Source organism: Lathamus discolor, chromosome 5 (genome assembly GCF_037157495.1).
Source record: "Lathamus discolor isolate bLatDis1 chromosome 5, bLatDis1.hap1, whole genome shotgun sequence".
NCBI lineage: Eukaryota > Metazoa > Chordata > Aves > Psittaciformes > Psittacidae > Lathamus > Lathamus discolor.
The window spans coordinates 49,450,435-49,474,136 of NC_088888.1; the positions used below are offsets into that span (position 1 = coordinate 49,450,435).

The window sequence follows — 23,702 nt, forward strand, 5'->3', positions numbered from 1 at the left end:
ATAAGTGTTGAGTATCTCTGTGGTTTGCCCAGCATCAAACTGATTAGTCAGGAACCCGTGAAGTAAAATGCAATCTGTGTACTGCCATGATTTTCTAACTTTCTCCGAGAGGAAACATCACCTTGGAAATGATTTGTGAGATTAATCTCACCAAACAAGTCGGCTTTGCAGTGTTACCATCTACATCTGGACAAGTCATCTGGATGCTCTTTGTAGTCAAAAGAGGGAAAGACAACGGAGACAAATTCCACTTCAGGTGTCTGCGCCGAAAAAGCAGAATACCAAAACGCAGCCTACACCAGCTGTGGTCATCCACTTGCCTTCGCCTCTTGTATTTGCTATCCTGAGATTCACCGGAAAAAATTACAAAACATATCCAGGGGATTTCCACACAGTCCTTGATGCTATCTTTAGAGTGCTCTAATGCACTTTCAGAATAAAGAACTTGTTTGTACTTTTTCTTGTGTCTACTTGCCTCTGCTTCACCCAGCTCAAAACGAGAAAGTTTATGGATTAAACACTTACTGGCTCCACATGCCTACAGAGTTATCATCCTCTGGTTTTGCTGACCTCTGTGATGTCCTGTGATTATTTTCCATTTATTATAGGCTTTGCTAGATTAATTTTATGTACTGATGATATTTTCATCATCACAGTATTAAAATAGAGATTTAGCCAATCTTTTATACATTAGCAAGTATTTTTAAAAAGCTTATTGCTTTTTGACTGGAGAAAAATGAGTCACAATCAATACAGAATCATGGAATCATAGAACAGGGTTGGAAAGGACCTTAACATCACCTAGTTCCAACCCCCTCTGCCATGGGCAGGAACACCTCACAATAGACCATGTCACCCAAAACTCCATCCAACCTGGCCTTGAACACTGCCAGGGATGGAGCATTCACAACCTCCCTGGGCAACCCATTCCAGTGCCTCACCACCCTCACAGTAAAGAACTTCCTCCTTATATCTAACCTGAACTTCCCCTAGCTAGACTTTCCCTGGGACTGAAAACATTTAGTTACACCCTGAAACATAATAGAAAGAGCCTGTTAATAAAAAGAGGTCAGGCACAAACGCAGCTCCAGCAGCTATACTACAAATGTTATTATTACAGGCTGACGATTTATTGTAGAGGAGTGAAAAAGAGGTAAACCTACTCATAACTGCTGTGTTTGCTGCTGGACTTTGATGAGAACTTAGTTCAAAGTTATTTCCAAATAGGAAGCATTGTTAACTCAAAAGAGTAAATACTGTGGCATTTGGAAGGTCAGCCCTTTGCAGAGCATGGCTGGACTTCTGCATTTCTACAGATGGAGCCATCTGCAAGATGAAGAAGGCAAGTGCAAGGAAGAGCATTAGGAACTAGAAATTTTCAGCAAGACACGCTTGTGACTCTCGCCTTCTCCAAAGCCTTGTGGAGCAGAGGAACATGCCTGCCCTGGGAAGCAGCTCACCCATGGTGGCAAACCAAGGTGCACTCAGACGTGGCATGAGGGTTGGGGGAGCAGTGAGGCAGAAGCCTCTTCCCAGTGCAGAATAAAACCACAGGTACCTGGGGAGATGGTTAAAGCTGGAAATACCGTGCTGTCTATGGCACAAGCAGATGTGGAAAGTATAATGAAGCTCTGCACATTAAAGATCCTGATCCCAGCTATTGGTGGGTGTCTCTTCTGGGAGAGGAGAGTGAGCCTGGATCAGAGAATGGACACGTGACAATGAGGAAACTCAACATCATAGATGATGTTGTGGCTGCAGTCAACTTAAAATATGTGGGTACATGAAAAACCCAAATCCTCAGAAAAATTCTTACCACTCTGAGAAGGACTGAGTGCATAATGGAGCCCAGAGTGGAAATCTGGCATAGCCCCAGTGAGGGGAAGATGAGCAAAGCTTAAAGGTTTGATATAACAGAAAACTGTCTGAACTGAAATTCAGTTAATTAAATAATGAAACCCCAATGATATGAAATTGTACCTTAATAGGTCTTCCCTGCTGCATGCCCGAAGGAAAAAGCGAGAGAAAGAAAATTCTGGTGATGAGTTTGTTAGATTTGACATTCACGTAGACTCGAGTTTGGCTGGGCCTGACAGGGCCTGAGCTATGTCTGGTCTGAGTAATGCATTTTGCTCTTTAATGGCGCACACTACTGATATGACTCAAATGCACAGGAGCACTGACAAGCACCGGATGCTTTCCTGCCTCCAAGCACCTGACCTGGCACCAGCCTTCAAAGAGAACAGCTCTGCCAGGGGTCATCATTCATTGCTCTATCACCACCACACAAGCTTCCCTTTCTTAAAAAATGTCTCTGGAAATGATGACTTTTTTCTTTTAGGCAGATGTAGGCTGGTCAAGACATGCACATGAGAATGAAAAATCTGTGCAACATCATCCTTGTCTGTTGGGTTCTGCCTTCGTAATACAGAAATGAAAAATGTCATCTCTTCCCTCCAGTAAAAATAACTTTTGTCCTCATTGCAGCTAATGAGTTACAGGATAAATAAGCTATAACCAATCATGCTGAAATATGTTTGGCTACTTTTCTTGCCTTTTAAGTTGTTGTGCATTAAGGACCACAGCAAAGGCTAAGACTCCTAATTACTACTGAACTGTAGCCAGCAACCAAGGCATGCATCTGTTTAAACACAGTGTCTTAACAACAAGGTCTGCCTAGATAGGAGTGTCTTTGTGGCATGAGGATTGCAACAGCAACAATTTAAGATGCATCTTTTCATTCTGGAACATATAAAAGCAACTCAAAGACTATTTTTATATGATAGCTGGCCGAATCCCCATCCTAGTTATCCTACAGAATACCTGGAGTAAAGTTGCAGAAGCCAATTGAATTATTACAGGTTTACACAAGTATAAATGTTATTGGAGTTTGCAGTAAGATGATGTTTACTGGGCATCACTGCAGCATGCACTGTTCTGTTACCGGTATCAGGCAACAGGAAACAACATGAGTCCTGCAGCAAGTAATATTGGTAAGCGGGAATTATGACTGGGTGATCTCATGCTACGCCATTGTGAAGAAATTCTGCCCTATGGCACTGAGAGCAGTCAGTAAAAAAAGCATTGGTTTCAAAGCACAATACGCCATACAGAGCTGCGTTCCTCATAGCAGATCCTTACTGGCTTAGTTTTACATTGTAAATGAGAAGGGGATTTTGACCCCTTCTTGTGAGATGCCACTGAACAGTGGCTTTTATACAAACCACTACCAGCTGGGAACTGGACTAACTCACAATGTGCATTCATATGAGCTCATATGAATCCTTTGACATAGAGCAATATAACCAGAGAGTAAAACCCACGTTTCCCCCCCCCTCAGTAATTCACCAGGGGAAATCTGACTTCCTGCCCAACACCACCGACATGTACTGGAGCTTAACCAGAAAAAAAGGGGAGGGGAGGAAAGAGAAAAAAACCAAATCAATAATAAAAAGAATCATTGCTGTCAGAGACTGAGGGTGGTGGGAGGGGGGAGAGGTTACATACGTATATTATTCACTTCAGTGGGGCTGGAGGAGGGGGCAGTCTGGATAGCATGCCGTAGGCTGTCTTTCAATATTAGACACAGGGGTTTTTTAGAAACTTAACATTAGAACAAACAGAAGTCATCATAAAACTCCCAGGCAAAATTACCTGTTCGTATTTTAGGTTTCTGTTTGACAGACGTTAAATATGTTGGGTCTTTTTCAGTACATGTACTGCTAGTGGCAGTCTTCTCCAAAACAACTATGGATGGTCGAGGAAAGAGGAGTTAACGAAGTAGCAGCTCAAATGATCCACTTCCAAGCATTTTGTCTTTCTTTGTATGCAGCTAGGACAACCCTTCCGAACCAAGCAAGGGTTGATGCTATCAGTATTTATCACTGATGTGGGAGAAAGTGTCAGAACAGAAATGACAGAGCAAGTTTATGTTAGCTGATTGAATCTGCTCCCATCAGTGACAGATTTGCTGTACTCTGTGTTAAACATAGGCACCTGAGAAATGGAGCACTCTGACGTAAAAACACCTGTACTTGTAACTTTGGATTTTAAGGGGCCTTGGCAGTTTAATATAAACTGAAATTGTACCTGTTCAGTGTCCTGGTTTTCTATTTCAGCATCCTACTCAAGTATGCATGATAAAATTATGCAGTCGCTGCTCCCCTGTGGCTCTCATCTGAACAAAACATGTACATATTTCCATGCTAAGCCACTGATTTTGCACAGATTGAATGCAGAAGCTAATGTCATGCACTGTGGCCTTATGGCCCAAAGGGCATAAAGTTAGGCTCAGTGTGAGTTTTTGGAGATTTACATCTAAAACACTTATATCCCAACATCTAGACGCTGCTGAGATCTTCACAGGCCCCCTCAAATATTGCCTGAAGTCCTTCAGCCCCTGTTATAGTAAAATCCCCGGATACTGATGGTCCCTCTGGTGAGTCTGTGTTTCCATTTCCATGCTACAGAGATGCTTGGGGGCCCTTTTGGTGCCAAAGCCTCATCAGGACCCTCAAACAAAGCATTGGTCTGGGCATCTGAACTAACAGGTCTGGCCCTACCAGATGTCCCTGTCCATCTCATCGCCTCTTAAACACAGCTAGGGATGATCCTGTTAAGATTCTTCTCCAGTAGATGGACCACCTCCTTGACATAACAGCTTAGAAGCCCTTGCTATGCCTGCTCAGAGGACCTTAGAGTCAAGTATCCCTTTCCCAAACAAAATTAACATGTAAGCACAGCCTTTACTGCACTATGAGGAATTCCAGTGCAATGCAAATGGTCAGTAAACCAATTGTTTCATATTAGTTTTGCCTTTCTGCTAAGAAAAGAATCCCTGGCTATGAAAGGCTTGTGTCTTAGCAACGAGACTTCCATAAGTGGTCACAAAATGGGAGAGTCCAAATAAAAGTTCTCTCTTTCAGAACAGGAAGGAAAACATATATGAACTTGAAGAAGTGTCTGGGCAAAGAGCAGAAAGCATCACAGGGTCAAAATCCCCTCGGGACACTAGGGAAATACCAGTGCAGTTAAATAAAAGAAGGCCCTACTAGCTTTAACATTCCCACACAAGTAAGTCATAAGAGAGGCTGGGCACTCATTTACATGGGAGCTTCAGAATGAGACAAGCCCCATGTGACTTCAGGGTTATGAGTAATGGGCCCAGAAAGCAGCAGAGAAAAATCAGTGGGATCTGGGGCATTTCAGCTGAAAACCTTCCTCTTCGCAGAAGTTGCAGTTAACAGCAACTGGAGATTATCACCTTCGTGACCCTGAAGGCACTATGATGGAGGCTCTGCCTTTTCAGCAAGCAGGGATTGATGGCTGCTGAGGCTGGATGCCATGAGTTGCTTCCACCTCCTGGTGCCTGGCTGCAGACATCCCTCCCAGTCTTTGCTCACTCTTTCAACACCAAGGTGTCTGCCTGGTGCAGAAGTTCGATGAATTGAGTGGGCATGTGAGTTGCATGAGCTGTAAAGAAAGGGGAAGGAGGGCATGGATAAATGGAGACTCAGATTTTGAAAAAGAGGAATATGCTGTAGGGATGGGGCTGGCAGATCCATCAGGCTCTGCTCTGGGGGGTGGGGGGAGGTAGGCTGACTTGTAGGTTTTATGTTCCAAAAGGAGTGGTACTTGAGTCCAGAAGCTGGGCTAAATTGTAAGGAGAGCAATGCGCATTAGGAAGGTGGACAGGCATCCAGGAACACAGGCTGCAGAGCTGAGTGAATTACAAGGACCAACGAACCTATGGGCAAAGTTACTCAGGAACTTAACATCTACATGGTTTCACTTGTGACAGCACTGAAGCATGTGGTGTGCTCCCGAGCAGTCGGAAGGGATTAAAGAGTTAACCAGGGTAGAAAGCAGGTAACCTAGAGAGGTCAGAACTTAGGAAAGGGTCCTCTTTGCTGACTAGACAGGGACCATCTGCAGCTCTGGCTCATTTTTATACTTCATGTTATGGGCAACATGTAAAAGTCATGGTAGTGTACAGTATTGCTTATCTAGGCAGAGGTCTGAGACACCTGAGTGCCAGTACAGGCATACTCATGTCATACTGGAGAAGTGTTACAGTACAGAAATCCTCTGGATGTAAGGCTAGGTTACGCTGAGCTTGGGATGAGAAGGAAACACCACTGTCAACTACTTTTTCAAGTAGCAGCTGGCAACATGCTTTTCAGGAGCTACTGAGCAATCCAGATGCCATGACCAAAAGTCAAGGGGCCTCCTCATGAGAGGAGGTGGTAGGGCTGGCTGGTGCCTTTGGGGTCACACACAAGGCTGGGCAGAGTTGGGGATCACCTGCTGCACCTGCTGCCATTGCCACCTCCCAAGATGGCACTCAAGTACCATTGGTTGTGAATCCCTGGCATAACTGATAGAAGAATGAAGAAAGCAAAGCCAAGTCAGTCTAGCTCAGCTTACCTTGAAGCTGGTCCTGCAACATCCTTACTCTCCCACATCCATCCTTTTGGGGACTGGAGATACTCTGTACCCACAGGAGCAACTCCCTGTGCACACTGACAGCACCAAGAGCTCTTCCTGAGAGAATGCTGACATAATGTGAGAGTGTGCAGAGATTCTCAGTAAGTTATCACCACTTCAAAGTGCTTGGCTACATGATCCAAACGAGGGAGCACTTGATAACACGCTGAATGGTGGTCCTGCACAGAAATGCTTTCTTCAGGGGGTGTCCCATGCTCAACTGTGCTCTCAAGAGCACTGGTAAGAACCAGTATAAAATCACCAAGTCAATCCTTCAATAATTTATTTCTTTATATCAGAGAATGTTTTTCAATTATACATTTAAGTTTGTAACTTTCAACACAAGGGTAAATACACATAAAAAAAAATCCTAGCTGTGCAAATTTCAAGTTGCATTGTTTCAAATAGTATAAATATTTTAATAAAACATGTTCACATTAAGTTTCACAAATATATGAACTTTAACAGAAATAAGTCATGAGTTTGGGTTTTTTTGGCTTTTCAAAAACCTGTTTTTTGGTAAGTAGAAAAAGTTTCCAAATTTGAGAAGCAACTTAGAAGAGTTGTCACCTCCAAAATCATAGCAGCAAAATAGATGCTGAAAACTTTAAAGGCATGAAAGGAGAAGAGAGAAGCAGGCACTGGGCACAACAGTAACAGCAAGATCACGAAAGTACTGCAGATTGAACTCCAGGAGTAAAATCTCAAACCAAAAGCATTCTGCTATAGAGCTCCAAGCTGTTTGCATGATAACAGAATCACATCAAGGATGACAGAATTGAGATAGAAATGGGTAAGAAGAGCAGCACACATATTCCCAACACTTACAAATGCAAGAGAAGAGTTGCTCTGGTTTCAGAACTGAAGCTGAAGGACTTTGGGTTTTTTTTGTCTGTTGGAGGCAATTCCTTCTACAAGAGCAGAGAACAGCAGGATTCAGTTTTCCCACCACATGCATATGCTCATGAAAGTTGCTTCTGTAATCACCTGTCTTTTCAGATGTCCTGGGATATGGGAAAGGATCTAAATGCTGATTAGTTAAACATGTTAAAGGAGCAGACCAATGCTGGTCTTGTATCCGGCTGTGGTTTACTGAGGGCTCTGCAAACACAGCACTGCTCACCATTAACACCCTGAACACCTGTGGGAGCTCTCACCTAGAAGAGCTCTGTAAGAACACCAACACGCAACCCACAGCAAGTTTCTTCAGACATGAACTGCAAGTTGCATCAGCCTGTCCTGCAGGATCCTGCTCAGGAAAGACTTGCCTCTGACTGATGTATGCGAACACAAAGAGGTCCTGCACCTCTGACAGCAGCTGCAGTGCCTCACCCAGGAGCAGGGGAGGTATTAAGAAAGAGGCAGAACTGGGAAGTTCTCTGGATTCAAATGCTTCACACTTCCTCCTGGGAAGTCCAAGAATTAAATATGGCATTGTAGGAGCTTAGTCACGAAAGCTCTGTGCAGAAGGCAACCTGCTCTTCTCAGCAGTCCTTGTATGCAGTGTTTAGAGGAGCAGACATTTATTCCCATCTTGGGAATAAACATGAACATGAGCACACAGCTTATATTCCTCCCCTCCCTCCCACTCACAGGACTATTAAGTGTTCTGGACATAGCACCATTTCAGTGAAGGAAGTAGCTGGTACTGCTTTCCTGTTCTTTACCAAGTCCTCCCCTCCACTAGCCATAGATCTGCTTGAACTGGTAGCACTCATTGCAGTAGCCGTTGCACTTGGCATTGCCATAGTGATCACAGGCAGGGGCTCGGCAGCGCTGCTTTGGGGGCTCCTCTGCAGATGGGTTCCTGGCACTCCCTGATGGTGGAAACAGACCGAGGCGCTGGCACTCCTGGCACAAGTCATTGTTCCTGCAGTCCAGGTTGTTTCTGCATGAAGCCACAGCACACTGTCTCTTCTGCTTACTCAGTGCTGTTCGCTGCAGATCTCTGTGCTGTTCTGTTCTCTTGAAAAAACATTAAAACACACTTGTCAGTTGCTGTGCCTGCAGCACAAGTGGCTTTTCATTCATTTGCAGCTCTGCTCATAGTCTGTATAGGTAATCACTGGGGTTACATGCAGACACATGCTGCTTCTGAAAAGTGCGATACCAAAAGCCATGTTGGGCTTTACCAAAGAAAATCACAGATTCTGTCATTTCTTAGAAAAAATCAATAATTGTTTTTATCTTCAGTAACTCTCAGTTCTAAAAGGGCCAAACCAAACCAAATTTATAAAACATTAAAAAATGTGGAACAAAAAGTCTGTAATGGGCTCAATAAAAAAGGCAACATGAAGCGGACTAAAGCCCTCGATGCAGTTGCATAGATCTAGAATAGTAATTAAAATCTCTCCCCAGACAGCAAACAAATCACCTGTTGGTCCAGTTGCTTCCACTGAAATTGCTGGCAAACTCCCAGCCGAGGTAAAACTGAGCACGGCCATGATAACCCTAAACTGAGAGTGGCTTTTAGGAGTGCTGCTCAGTTGCAGCACATAAAAATCATGCCATACACTTGTCTCTCCATGATACATAGGATGCAGTCAGTAGAGGATTTTCTAGTATGCATCCTGAGTTGTTTACACAAGAGAAAAACAGTGCTAAGCAGTGCTAAGCAACAGGAAGATGGTGAGAAGTTCACACTTACTTCTGGCTGTCTCACCAGCTGTTCTTCTGTTCTCCTGGCTTCCCGAAATCGCTGGTTCTGGGCTTTAATGAAGCAGTTCTGGCAATACCCCTCGAGCATCGTGCTGCCCAGGGTGTCACAGTCACGCCGCTGGCAGGACACAGTGTTACGGAAGGCGGCAGCAGAGGTCCCTGATTGACCCACTGGTGAGGACTTCCTCTGAGGTCTCCTCTGGTGGCATAGCAAAGCACTGTCTGTAATACGAAGGACAGGAGGAGTTTGAATGTGCCTCATAGATCTGATGAGCCAAAGCAACTATGAAAAGTTACCCAATTTAAAAATAAAAATAACCCAAAAGATGTGACAATCCTGAGCCCCTCAAGTTGATGAACTTTCCTACATGTTACGTAAATAAGGGAGCTAATACAGCCAGATTTTCACATCAGAACCTGTTGAAACAACTGATCTGGGAAAAAGTTGCCCTCAGTGGGAAAAACAGATCCCATTGAAGTCAAGAGGAATTTCACCTTTGGCTTCAGCATGTCATCTGTGACTTAGCCTGATATTCCCCTGCCTCCTCCATTTCAGGAGTAATGGTGGTACAGTAGCACAGACCTTACTGGGAAAAAGTGCCTTATGCTTTTTGGTCTCATGAAGCAATCTTATATATTCCACAATTAGAAGGAAAGAATTCTCATTGTGAAGAACATTGGAAAATAAGCTATTGCAAGCTGGCATAGAGGTTCCCTAATTTGAAAGTGCAGCATTGTGAAAGATGTTCCTACATACGGCAGGGGAATGGGACTACATAGTCTTTAAAGGTCTCTTCCAACCCAAACCATCTTATATTTCTGTGTTTGTGTTGGCACACTTGTCAGCAATGAGACATAAGAGATAAGCAATTATTCTCTCTTACATGTGCCTTTCACCTTCTATACCCAAAGGCTCTTTGCCTGTGTAACAGGCCAGTAGTTCCATCCCTGGTGGTGTTCAAGGCCAGGTTGGACGAAGCCTTGGGCGACATAGAATCACAGAATAGTTACGGTTGGAAAGGACCTCAAGATCATCTAGTTCCAACCCCCCTGCCATGGGCAGGGACACCTCACACTAAACCATGCCACCCAAGGCTTCATCCAACCTGGCCTTGAACACCGTCAGGGATGGAGCACTCACAGCCTCTCTGGGCAACCGATTCCAGTGCCTCACCACCCTAACAGGAAAGAACTTCCTCCGTATATCCAATCTAAACTTCCCCTGTTTAAGTTTTAACCCGTGGTTTAGTGTGAGGTGTCCCTGCCCATGGCAGGGGCATTGGAACTAGATGATCTTAAGGTTCTTTCCAACCCTAGCTATTCTATGACTCTATGAAAGACAAAGATTTCATGTTGTGATTTATTCCCAGGGTATTGAGATTTTGAAGGCCTGCCTTTAAACACACACATGCACGCATACGTATGATATCACCAAGGAAGATTTTAAGGTAGATTATAACAATGCACTTCTAAATTACTCCAAAATACAAGAACATTATTTACAGTCAACTTTTACTTGCTCTGCTTAGCAAGGTGACTTCAGTAGTGATGCCAGAGTGTTATATCTGTTACATCTAGAACAGATATAGATCTTCAAATTCTTCCCAAGCTTTTTAAAAGCCTTGCTAACATAACTGGTTTTCAGTACCATCAATACAATAGCATTTTCTTCATTGACCCTTATAACTTGTCTAGCTGTGAAGAAAATTCATACCAAATCATGACTGCAGTAGATGGTGGGGAGGGATCAAACCCCACCTCTGTCCTTGAGCTAGTTTTGCTTCCATGAAAGCTGACAGGAAGTTTTACAAGACATTTCACAATTTCCCACACTGTGACTGTGTGCCCTCTTATGAGACATTATCAGTCAAAAAAGCACCTTCTCACAGTGCTGCTTCTGCTCCACACCATTCCCATCACCCCCCGCCCTTTTAGCACCCAGTGCATGCACAGCTTCATAGCTCAAGGAGGCCAATCTGCAGCTGAAGTGTGCCAGAGCTCACCGCCTCTCCACTTACCATGGTTTTCCCTGTACTCAAAGAAACACAGCGTGCAAAAGCCCTCATTCTGCAACGTCCCAAAGAACTTGCAGCCAGGTTTCCTGCAGAGGTTGCCTCCCCTCTTCTCCTCGGGCGGCAGCACTGGTGGCAGGGGCTCTTCACCAGGGCTGTTGGGAACCTGATGGCAAGGGTGCTGGAGGAGGCTCTGCAAGATCTGGGATGGGTCAGATGTGGATCTCTGGTGGCACGCGGGCAGGAAAGCAGGGCTGCCATTTGAGGAGCGCTCTGTAGACCTCTTGAAGCAAGTGCTGCATGTGCCATTGAAAGTCCTTTTGACCTTCTGACGGCACACCTTGCATGTGGCATAGTCTAAATGTGTCCGGTCATCTGAGCTGTTGGAAGGACCAAGCTGTCTGGAGTTGTAGCAGCGTTCGCAAAGCCCGTTGTGTTGCACATTCAATGTAAAGGGGCAGTCTGGTGTCCTGCATTTCATGGCTGTGGTCTCGCTGTATAGGAAAAGGCTTGGAGCCATTGGAGGTGCGGAGCGAGGCCCTGTTACAGGCCCTTCAGATGTCCATCCCCCAGGTTCAATAACATCCCCATGGGAGGAGCCTGCCCCAGCTGCCATCAGCTTCTCAGGTGCTGTTGCGGAGGTCTGCTTTCTTCCTTTATTTCCTTGCGACCTCCTCTCAAAGCACTCATGGCAGTAGGGCTGGGTGTTCACAGACATGTAGAAAGGGCAATTTGGTGTTTCACATTTCACCTGTAAGAGGGAGAGCTGGGAAAGAGACAGTTCCTGTCTGTTCCTGGAGCAGTTCTCTCTTCTTGCAGGTTCAGCATTCTCCTGCCACTTCTTGTACTCATGCTGCACCAGTTGAAAGTAATCTTCCACAAGGTTTATTTCTTTGGGTAGGTTGCCTTCATCTAACCTGACAGCCAGAAAAGGAAGACTGCATCAGTGGTTGAAAAGGGCAGATGGTGGGGGTTGAGACAAATGCAAGCAATGTGAGGAGGAAATGTAGATTTAATGCACATCCATATTACTCAGCTAGAAGATCCAGGATGTTAAAACTGTTGCTGTAAATGGAAATAATTTCAAAGGCAGGTGTTCAGTGATGTCAAATGGAGACTTTCACATCTAATAAAGTGGTCTGACATGATGCTAACCGGAAGTATTCTTTAAGGGATTTTCTAGGTGAGGGTTTTCTATCTGAGAGCTGTTTGCACAAAGAATATGGATAATCTCTCAGAAGTGCAAAGTCTCCCAAATCCTGAATACCTCTGAAGACCAGTGCTCAGCTGAGCGGGCGATCCTTGTCTTCACCAGCCCATGCTAAGCATAAGCCTTTCCTACAGTGGGTTCAGTATTTTGCAATACAGCTTATCATGAAATCTGCTCCTGGTTTTGCCCTGTTTGGTCTGTATCTACTAGTGCAATTCTTCACACAAATTACAGGGCTTTAGTGTGGTGTGTGTAATGCTAGCATCCATCACATCATCCCTACTCTGCCCCCACCAGCAGGGGAAAATCCCACACAGGAGCCTCACCATGCCACAGCTGGTAGGATTGAGGCATGTTCTGGAACATTACCAGTAATGGTAACATCTGTGCAGCGGGCCTAGGGAAGCTCAATTTCTACTCTTCATGTATGCATATAACCTTTGGATAGGACTTCAAATTTCAAGGCTTCTAAGCCAAAACCACCCAACAGCATAAAGGTACCTTCCTGTGTTGTAACAGAAGCAAAGACAGAGGATACAGGGAGTCACTTCCCCCCTACTCTGGGGAAGGGGCTAGATGGACACTGCTATCAGCATCCCATAAATGCAAGGAGACGATGGGTGCCACCAGCTGCCCCTTGCACGTTTCTGATGCGTAACTGTCAGGGGAATGAGCACAGACACCGGTTCCTCCACCAGCCACAACTTCCTGCCTACAACACTGCAACAGCCCAGGGCATAGAGGCATCTGTGCTAAGAACATACCACTAAGTACTTCCCCTAGGGCAGCCAAAATTACACCAACTGCCTTTTATGCAATGTGTCCTTACAGAAAGTGCAAGAGTTGAGTTTAACTAGTTCCTGGATGTAACTACTTTTCAGCTACCCTTCTGTGTAATTTAAAGTCAGTGGAAGTAATGGATTAGGTTTACTCTTCCAAAATACTAGTTTCAGTCTGCTAAGTCTGAAGACATTCTTGCTTTTAAATCTGAAACTGGTCTGAGCTCATACAATTACAAAGCATGTCAACAGTAATGTAAATATTTAATATTTCAGAGGGTAAACACAGGCACTACTGGGTAGGAAGGAAAGGATGAAGGAACACACTGGACTGTCCAGCTTCTCCCATCTCTGTAAACAAGATGGCTTTGAGGAAACAGGAATGACACTCACTTTGCAGCATTAATTAGATGAGTTGTTCCATGATCCCAGCCTTGCACTGGAATTTCTATCACCATCAAATAGTCTTTCAGCAGCTGCTCTTTCTCCCTCTCTTCTGTGTCTGTCAGAAAGTGCACACGCAAATCCTCAAATCTGCCTTTTTCACTGGTGACCAGAGGGACAGCCCGGATTTCTGTGGGGAAACAAGATGGATTAGTGATATATATATATATTTTACCAGGCAGGAGTAACCACAAGTTGCAAAACATGGAGATGTCACCACTGTTGGTGAATTTTAAAGAAGAGAAGAATGGCTGGCCAGACCAACCAGTTTCTAAACAGTGCCACTGGGGGAGGACACAGACACATCTGGACCACAAACTTAGCCCTATCCCATGGAGTTTTTATGTTTCCCCTCCTAGCAATTTTCTTCTCAGTGTGGGCAGCATTGTAGATCTTAGTTTGTTATGCCTTTCCATGGGAAGATGCCTAACCTGAACCTGTAGAACTGCTACTCATTCAGAAGTGCATTAAAAATGACAAAGCATATATTTCATGATCCTTGCCAGACAGCAGTACGCTGCTGTTAGACCGTGTCCTTCAAAGCTTCTTTTCTTATGATGAGGTGTGGAAAGGAGACCAGAACACAAGGAACCAGAGGCCACCCTTTGTCTGATTCCAGCCTGCAAGCAGGTGAGTTGCACTCTACTTTCAGATAGCATTTTGAGGGCAACCTTTATTTCTCATTTAGTTTCAGGTTTACAGACAAAGCTGGTTTTGGTCACACATCAAGAACATATTCCAAAGGAATCTTGTACATTTATTTTAACTTTCAGAATGCAAATCTAAACCAGTTTATACTTTAAATGCTTTATCACCATGTTGATACTGAAGAAGCTACATAAATACCAAAGAAGGTACTTGAAAAATACCTGGTCCGCTGTCCTTCAGAGTCACTAGTGGTGTAAAATGCATGTTGTCATAGCCGAGCACAATTGGGTACCTGTAGCATTCTTCAGCTGGCCAAAGGAGAGGCAAGTAAATACCCCCAACATTCAGAGGAGCAAAACTGGAGCCTGACTCTAAACTTCTTACCACTTTATCTGCATAAGGGACAAAAAGAAAACACAAATAAACGCAAATAAGTATGTGCTACAGGCAAGAAAAAACATACTCTGGCTGGTTTAGAACAATTGCTGAAAACACCCTGTTCTGAAATGCATCTGCTGGAAAGCAGCCATTACTGAAGTAAGATTACCAGCACAGCACAGAGTAACACGGTGAGATGACTGGCTGGGCAACTCACCTGCAAGGACAATGACTGGCCTTCTGAGGATGTTTGCAAGGATGAAGATGTGGATTTCTTCCAGTGCATTATATGGAAGCCTGTTTCGAGCCCCAGATGTTTCTGGGGAGGTCATTTCAATGAGGTATTCCCACTCCTCCTCCCAGTTCTGGGGAAAGAAACATCCCTCAGTAACAGTTCAAAGACATGGAGGTCAGGAACCAGCTGCAGCTCATCAGGACTCAAATTAATCATATTTTCTCATTTACTCCACAGGAAAACTATTTCCACTCTCCACTAATAGCAGAATCCATGAAGCCAAAAAGCGAACTAAATCAATAAGGCAATGCTGACAAGCATCAGAGAACAGCAGCATTCCCTCAGGCCACCTTACCCGGGTGTCATAGTGGAGTCCTGTTTCTACAAACTCTTGGGATTTAATAGCCTCCCGCTGCCAGCGGAGCTTGAAGTTCCGTGTGTCAATCTCCTTCAGTGCACTAAACAATGTTTTTCTTAAGACAAGGTCAATATCTTCAATACCCCACATGTACTGTGATGCAGCATGCATGAGGCAATTGCCATCACCTGCAAAAAGAAGAAAGAGTACATTATTTTTAAATGGTTGCTCAAGTAAAACCCCACAAGCACTCAGGATATGGGATTATGCTGCACAAATGCATATTCCCTATGTACTTCTCCCTAAGCCTCAGACAGAAGGGTTTTAATAACGAGACCACAGCTATGAGCTCTTTGCTCAGAGACAGAAAGGAAGAAAGTCTCCTCTCTACTGGTTTTGCCCCTTCACTGGTCAGTGTTGTCATTCAATAATGTCCCTTATTAACTTTGACTGGTATCACGAACTAAATTTTGGGGTCAACTGCAAATGTCAAACATAGTTGAAATAGGTTTTGAATGCAACAAAATCATCTTAAAACTACAAAAGAACATGTAACTCTCCCTCATCAGTGTTGACACAAATACACACATGATGACACGTAGTAGAGATAATAGAAACCACTAAGAAAATACTATAGTAGCCGCAAGCCTCATGTCCCCTGGCAAGCACTGCATTGAAAGGATTGGCACTTGGCCTTGCTTGATAGAGGAATTTCAATCAAAAACAAGACAAAAAGAGAACAGTAAGTAATTTATGTAAAGCATCCATAGGAACACCTCTTGCCTTCCTCTCAGAACTGATAGTATGACGGGCTGTTAAATATTTCATTTAGAGGGTTGTTCTTTAAAACACAAAATTGAAACTAAATGAAAAACAATGATTTGATTTTCATTTAGACACCCTCCTTGAACTGAAAAATTCCTCTTTACAGGTAGCAGGAAAGTGATGTTCTGCAATTTCAGAGAGGGTGAAACTGAGACTCAGAGGAGTCAATTAACTTCATTAAAAGGTGTGACAAAATATGCCTATGGCTGGTTTTCAAGTTCTGTCTCTAGCAATCTTCTTCAAAAGGGCATGCCTGCCCTGAGAGGGAGCCATCAAGAATCATTATTGTCATATCCTTAGATAGAAAACTAGGTCTGGTGTTTACTACAGTGGTAAACAGATTGACCCAGTGCAAAAAAGCCACAGCAACTTCCTTGGAATAGGGGACATGACCATGGTAAAGCTACTAGGTTTTTTTCATATGGAAAAAGCTCAACACTTCATGAATTGTTACAGACTCAGTGCACATCAGGTTCCGGCAAATGCCTTCTGGTTTCTGAATACTGTCCTGCTAAGTTTACTTCAAGTCCATGGGCTGCTTACTGGAGCTCAAAAATCAGGGAACAACATGCAAGACAGAAATCTGACTGTGTTTCCTTCTGACCGAGAAAGCTGACATACTAATCCCATTAAAATTTTCCCTTTGCAAAATCTAGAGTAAAGATAAGATTAAGTATTTGCTCTCTCTCCGAGAGCTCACTTTCAATTCTTTATTGAGACGTGCTGCCCAAAATTCCTTACACAGCACTTGGAATTCCCCTGCACTGTTTGACTAGCAATTGAGTAACAGTTGTACTTTTTGTTCTGCGGTGTGCCGGGCTGAGCAGCGGAGCCTCCCTCGGACTTTCCCAGGGGGTGTGGCAGGGTGAGCTGGAATGAATGCCAATTCATTATACAAGCGAAATCTCTGCAGCCAAGAGAGGCTGGAATTTTTTAATTCAAAAGAAAAAGCGGCCAGCAGCCAACAAGAAACAGTTTCAATTTCTGTATTCCTACTGCTTTCCTTCTATCCTCCATTCACAGGTCTGCAAAGAAAAGTGTGGGGATTCAAAAGGGCGTTTTTTTTATTAAAAAATCCCAACCACTCCACAAACTCATACACATATCAGGTAATACATACACTGAAAGATCCTATAGGAGATACTTTCTCTGTTTTCAACAATTACAACCTTCACCCAAAAAAAACCCAGTATTTTCTGAAGAAAGCCCACCGCTGACTGAAAGAACTAATATATTCCTCCCACATCTATAAGTTAAGCAGCTAAATGCTTTAATAAAATATTCTTCATGCCAAATAAAACCCCAACATGCTATTTTCTGGGATAATACATGGCTTCTCCAGGCTTCTGTTCCTTCTTTCAGAGATCCTCTCCCTCGGTCTGATCTACCTTCTCTCCCGTGCTAAGGTCTCTCACTACAAATACTTTGCATAAACCACAGGTTCACAAAGCCACTCCTGCTACTCATGCCCTTGATGACCCTAAAGCACTGAGCTGAAGCTGATTGAGCAGCCAAGTGCACAGGGTACAGGGGAGCCACAAACCGAGTCCTCGCTTTGCCTTCCCTCAACTTGCCCTAATATTTCAGCATCTTGCATATTGGTATGCCTGCTCACGGATGAGAGCCAAGTCCACACTGTTCCCATGTGTAACACTGGCTGACGGTCATGAGACAAGGTAAGAAGTCACAGTTATTGAGCATAAGGTTATCAGCAACAAGGGCCCATCCAGGCAGTGTTAACCCCTGCATGGCTCATATTGACAGGAGATGGGGGTTCCGAAACTGCTGCTATTCACCCACACGTTGTCCATTTTCCTAGTAAATCTGTTAGAGTGCATCTCTTGGGGAGAAGTTTTGAAGACTGAATGCTTCAAGCAATGTTACCTTCCTAGAACCTGTAGAGTGCTGCCTATCCCAGCTGCCACTCCAGCCCTTCTGGAAGTCCAAGATCACATGGTCTCCATGCACAGCCTAATTACAGTTATGAGAATTTTATGCCAGTGCAGAGGCAGCCCACACAAGCTCACCATAAGGACAATGCCTCTATTACAGTTACAGAGACACACATTAGGATCAGGCTCTTCTAGGTCAGGGCAGTAACATTTGCACAGCAGTTCTATTCTTATGGCTTTTGCACAACACGGCTGTGTACAATCAGACTGAGAAACATGGTAGAACTTGGGATAGGAAGAATGTGGACTAGAAGATAAGGTCAACAAGTACATAAGCAGATAAGAAAAGAAGCGTTCACAGAACATAACAGAAGGACTTCCAACTAGGCTGCAGGTCCACCACACCCAGTGTTTCTATAGCCACTGTGATCTGCTCTTTGAGCACAGTATGTATTTTCCATGTTCCTGGAGTCCTCACTGTCCCAGTCTACCTCCCCAGTTTGGGACAATCTGTGCTGTAGGGAATCCTGAGTCTGAGTTTTCAGGTATGTGACCATAAGTCATAGCTATTACTGAATCTTTCCTCCACTGAATGTGAAATGCCCAGCAAACCTTACAGTCATGTGCAAAAGGTTCCTGCTCAAGACTGTGGACACATGTAACCCATTCAGGCAGTCTTGGAGCTGCTGCTGCACTTTTAATTTACAGCATTTGATGCAATACACACAATTTAACCCAAAAGCCAAGTCCTCAAACCAGCACTTACCCTTGAAAGAAAAGGGTACTGCAACTTGGTGTTGCACAAAAATGGCTGTAAATCAAACACACAGTAGTTACTGGTGAGTGCTGAGGGAATGCAAGAGCTGGCAAACCCTGCCAGGTAGCTGAGGATGAGGGAGCCAGCCGGGTGCAGGGTGCTGACTCCAGGGCCAGTGAGGACAGGCTCCCAGGGGCTCCATGTCCAGGACGCTCCCTGCACCACTGTTAAAGTTGAAACAGCAAGTGAACCCTGCCTGACAGCTACAAAGGCAGGGCTTATGGCAGGACATTAATTCTGCTATATACGCACGTAGGAATGCATCCCCGCCACTCAAAGCAGCTGAAGGCTCCTCTTGCCTGTCATTAAAGGCTACTCAGCACTTCTGATGAGGCAGCTGACACACCACAGAGTCAGATTCAAGTTTCCTGCCTGGTATTTTACTCTGACATGCCACGGGTTACTGATATTAAGAAAACATCTGTGAGATTTTCAGGCTATTCATAACCCTGTGGTATGGGCAGGGGTCTGCTACAGCCTCAGGACACTACGTCATGTGGAAAGAATTTTAGTTTACAGAACTAAGATTAAAAGGCATCACTTCTTTAAAGCTGTGCGCTTCTGTTTCAGTAACGTGAACTCAGATGCTATTAATAAAAGTGCTACATTCACATCAGCCATTTCAATGCAAGTGAAAAGACATGCTCACAACTTACCATTAGTCTTCAAAGGGACAAGTCTCCGAACTTCCATGCACCAGTTGAGCTTCCTCTGGCGCTCCAGAGAAGTCTGGGTGGCCTGGTCAGTCAAGGCCTTCTGAAGCGTTTCCCGAAATTGAGGACAAAACTGGCACATTCTGAACATTTCTATGGTGTATCTGTGCATAGTCCTGAAGTGGTGAATTATTCCACTGGGGGGTTTGACCAGATCTTCAGGTGTCCTCTCTCTAATCTTCATGGCTTTCAGCATATTGCTCTGATACAAAGCTTGAGGAAGGATGTGTTGGCCAGCCATGTTTCTAGAAGACATCTGAAATGAAAAAGAATCCTTTTATTGACATGTCAGTGTCCTTGCACGACGGCGCTATCACTTCTGCAGAGACTGAGAAGGCAGTTTCACAGGCTGGATTCTGGCTGCAGTTTTGCCTAAAACGAGCACAGAGTGGATGAAGACCACTGAGCCTTACATAGATGATGCTTTTTAAAGCTCATACCCATTAGCCTTTCTGCATTACTTGCGTATAGACACTGACTTTCCATCATTTTCTGCTGTCATTTACTGAGATATTAAAGACAATTTATCCATAACTAAGGAAATTGCATCATTGTTAAAAAAAAAAAAAAAAAAAAAGAAAAAAGAAAGGCATTTAAATCAAAGTAAGGATAATAGAAGGCAAGATCAAGGGAAGGGAAAATTATCCTGGAAACTTGACTAATTGAAAATTGCACAGTGTAATCCCATATGAACTTGCTGAACTTCCAGCATGTTTCAAGCTCTCATTTCGACGGCATGCCAAAAAACCAGCAGATAATGACCATTTCACATTTCCACGGCCCATACACTCTGAGAAGGGATGCTTGGTTCAGTCCAAAAAGAGCCCCAAGAATTACATGCCATGCTAGCATCTGCCCCATACTTACGGTGGCTGAAGATAGCAAACTTGTTGCAGAGCAAGTACTCAAGGACAGGCTTATGTTACTCTTCTTCAGCCTTCTTATATTTTGTGAGCATTAGGGCTACTGCCCAGAGATGCTCGTGCTGTGTGTGGGGGTGCAGGCTGCAGTGCTGCTATTACTCAGAGGTAAGTCAACACAGCTGAAAAAGCATTTCCATTTGGCTCAAAAACCCCAATATTTTTCCACAGTGGGACACGTAATGTTTGCTGCCCTGCATCCCTTTCTTCAGTATCTCTGGCCTCATGGGCTATAGGAGGAAGAACAAAAACCCCCATAACCTCAAACTATCCACACCTCTGAAAAACTTATTCACAGCACACTAACTTTGTGGCTAGCTAGAGCCAAACGTAGGGACCACATCCCTCAAAACTCCTGTGCACTACAGTAACACCAACAACAACCTATTTTTACATGGAGAGGTTCCCAATGCTGTCTTTGTGTTAAAAAAGAAAGCAAAACTTCTATTAAGACAAATAAAGGTAGTCATGCCTAATGTGTTTAGAACACAGCTGGCTACATGAGGGGAACACACCATTGTGGTTATGAATCTAGGGACAAATGTAAAGGCATAAATATCTACCAAGGGCTGAATATACACCTTTCTAAGTACAGGTAGACAAGAAGCAACTGAAAACTGGTTTATGCAATTATTAGGAAACTTTCTCATGGAGATGCGAGTCTGGAGGGCCAGGAAGAGGAGGAAGATCTACAGCCTGATGGACTGACCAGGAAGACACTTCCAGGTCTGCAGAGACAGAAGACCCCTCTTGCACAAAAGGACTTCGTGCACCCTTCCCACAGGGAACCAGCTGCTCTCTCCTCTTCACCAAGACACTTCCATTGGTAATCCCCACCTCCAACTGCAGAGCCAAAGCACTGGAAAGGACCCTGCCAGGGTACGACAGGGGCCTTAAACACCTGCTGCCAAAAGCTGCCTTCTATAACCTCTCCAAGTACCAGCTGATGGAGGGGTTCAGTGGATGCCCCGTCAGGCCCTAAAAAGAAGCAGGTGAAATACAAGATGCTGCAAAGTCCTCTTCTCTCAGTCAGAGCAATTGCATTCACACAGCACCTCCTCTGATCTTGTAAGAACACTAGGGACAGGGCTCAGAGCTGGCACTTCTTGCAATACGTGGAAAACGTTTTCTTTAGCTAACAAACATGGCATATTCTTATCATTCCTCCACTAACATACAGCCATATAATGGAAATAACACATTTTCTCATCAACTCTCCCTACCAATATGGTTTTACACGTGCTATTTCGTAATCCCATATTTAAATGTATGGATGATTAAAAAAATTAAAGATAAACAAGCCTTTATTAATCTTTACTAACCATAGCTATACTTGGCTCTGAGATGACTGAATTCTCACTGATGTAAGTAGAGTCATTGAGTCGATGGGATTTTCTTACATGAATAAAGACTAATCACATGATAAAGCACTACCACCACGGACCCTTGAAATGGTTATTTCCAGCTTTATGTAACAAAAAGTACTGAGTTTAGAGAAGCGTTTGCTGAAACGATGTTATTCAGTATTCTATTCTGCAGGCATGTTTTCCCTTCCACACATGGAAATCACTGTCTGTGCTATTTATGGTCATTAGATGTCAATCAAGGCAACAGCTGAACAACCCTTATTTTTCACAAACAATGCAATGAAACAAGCAGAACTTACCAGCCACCTAAGGTAGGGCTTTAAAGGGCAGAAAACACAGCTACAATTAGATTAGCTTATACTGCGCTGTGCTTTACTAGACACTATACTATTTTAACCTTTTGACATGTACTACGAGTTCCCAGAACAGCTGTAAACAGTGATTCAACAGCGATCTGAGGCGGCATCCTTCCTGAACATGTAGTACCGGGGATGCTCGGGAAAGCTGCACGCTGTCCGGAGATGTTCCGGTGGTTTCATAGAGTTACACCAACTCCCTGCCCTCCGAAAAGCAGCAGTAACAAACCCACGGAGCTCCAGGGCTGCAGAAACACACCCGCGGTGCCCGCCCCAGCCAGCAGGAGGCGCCGCACGCCCGCAGGCAGCCGACGCGACCCCTGCGGACCCGCCTGGTCCCCTCGCAGTCGAGCGGCACACCGGAGGGGAAGCCGCCCTGGCGTCTTCCCTCCCTCCCTCCTTCCTTATGCCCGAGCGGTGCTCACCCCTCCGCTGGCGGGCTCCTCCTCCGGTCGGTAACTCCTGCTTCAGCAACGGGGCTGGGGCGGCGGGGAGAAGTTGTATTCGGCAGCCATCAAGCCCCGAACCGAGCCAGGACTTTCCTTCCCTCCGCCGCACTCTCCGCGCCGGAGCTGTTGCTGTTGTTGCTGTTGTTGCTGTTGCCGCCGCGGAATGAGGGGCTGAGCCGAGCCTCTTGGGGTTTTTTTTTCCCCTTTCTGTTTCAGCGCCCTGGCGAGGAAGAAAGGAGAAAACGCACAACAACAAAAAGCCCCACCGGGGATTTCCACCGGCAGCGCCGGGGACTTTCCGACCTGTGACAACCGCCTCCGGCACGCACGGCCGCCGCCGCTAGGGGGCGCCGCCGCATTCCAGGCGCGGCCAGCGGCCTATGGGCCGCTCTGGCTCACCGGCGGGCTTTTCGGAGCCGTCTGTCATTCGGTCCTTCGTTGTTCCGCGCCCCGCCATGCTGCGGCGGCGGGGTCTGTCTGGGGCCGCGGGCCTCGCTCCGGGGCTCGGTGGGGTGTGAGGCAGCCCGCGGCTCTAGCGGCTGGGGCGGAGCAGCGCCGCAGTGTGGGGTATCGTCCCGTCGCCAGCGCGGCCGTGGAGAAGGTCCCTTGGGCAGCCGGGAGTTGTGCTGGGGAAGCGGCCGCCGCAGCTTGTCGTGCCGTGTCCAGAGCGCGGGGCAGCTCTCTTGCACCCCGGTGTACCCGCATCCCCTCTGCACCGGCAGCAGCAGCCAAGGAGGCACTGCTTTCCAGGAGCCGTTACGTCGTCCGCGTCCACACGGGCAAGCGTTGCAGAGAGCCCGCTGGCCTCTGTGCCCATGCAGAGGCTGGTGTCAGTGTGGGTGCTGGGTGTAGGTGCCCACACCCCTGCAGGTATCATCCCGAGCCCTGCCTATTAGAAGCCATTGTTTTTCCTGACCGTTTTCGAACCCAAGCAAGTTGTAGTTTTTCCCCATTTAGTTTGTATTTGCTTCACAGGTTTAATTTGTATTGTAAGTAACCACAAGTGGCTTCATTTCTCTAATTAGACGTTAGACTGATACATAATCCTCTGACTCCATATGCTGGCATTTTAAGGCAGGAGATATGCCTTAATCCAGCCCTGCTCAAAGTAAGGTTGTTGCAGGCAAGAGGTAGAACTTCTGCCTGAAGTTATCA

General features: G+C 45.2%; 1 protein-coding gene across 1 annotated transcript; it reads right to left on the reverse strand.

Moving 5' to 3' along the window:
• Positions 1 to 6,752: 6,752 nt before the first annotated feature.
• TNFAIP3 (TNF alpha induced protein 3) lies at positions 6,753 to 22,899 on the reverse strand. The gene is made up of 9 exons (XM_065680747.1): positions 22,524 to 22,899; positions 19,399 to 19,711; positions 15,206 to 15,396; positions 14,833 to 14,980; positions 14,459 to 14,629; positions 13,539 to 13,719; positions 11,163 to 12,073; positions 9,134 to 9,366; positions 6,753 to 8,451 (listed from the first exon to the last, which is right to left on the reverse strand). Exons 2-9 carry the CDS (start codon positions 19,709 to 19,711, stop codon positions 8,170 to 8,172), a joined length of 2,430 nt encoding a protein of 809 aa, XP_065536819.1. The 5' UTR covers positions 22,524 to 22,899; the 3' UTR covers positions 6,753 to 8,169.
• Positions 22,900 to 23,702: the final 803 nt, after the last annotated feature.

Coding starts and splice junctions, on each gene's coding strand:
- TNFAIP3 (XM_065680747.1), bottom strand. CDS start 19,711: ATGTCTTCTAGAAACATGGCTGGCCAACACATCCTTCCTCAAGCTTTG. Junction 12,074..13,538: donor CATCTAATTAATGCTGCAAA/GTGAGTGTCATT, acceptor TCTGGCTGTCAG/GTTAGATGAAGGCAACCTAC. Junction 9,367..11,162: donor TGAGTACAGGGAAAACCATG/GTAAGTGGAGAG, acceptor TTCGTATTACAG/ACAGTGCTTTGCTATGCCAC.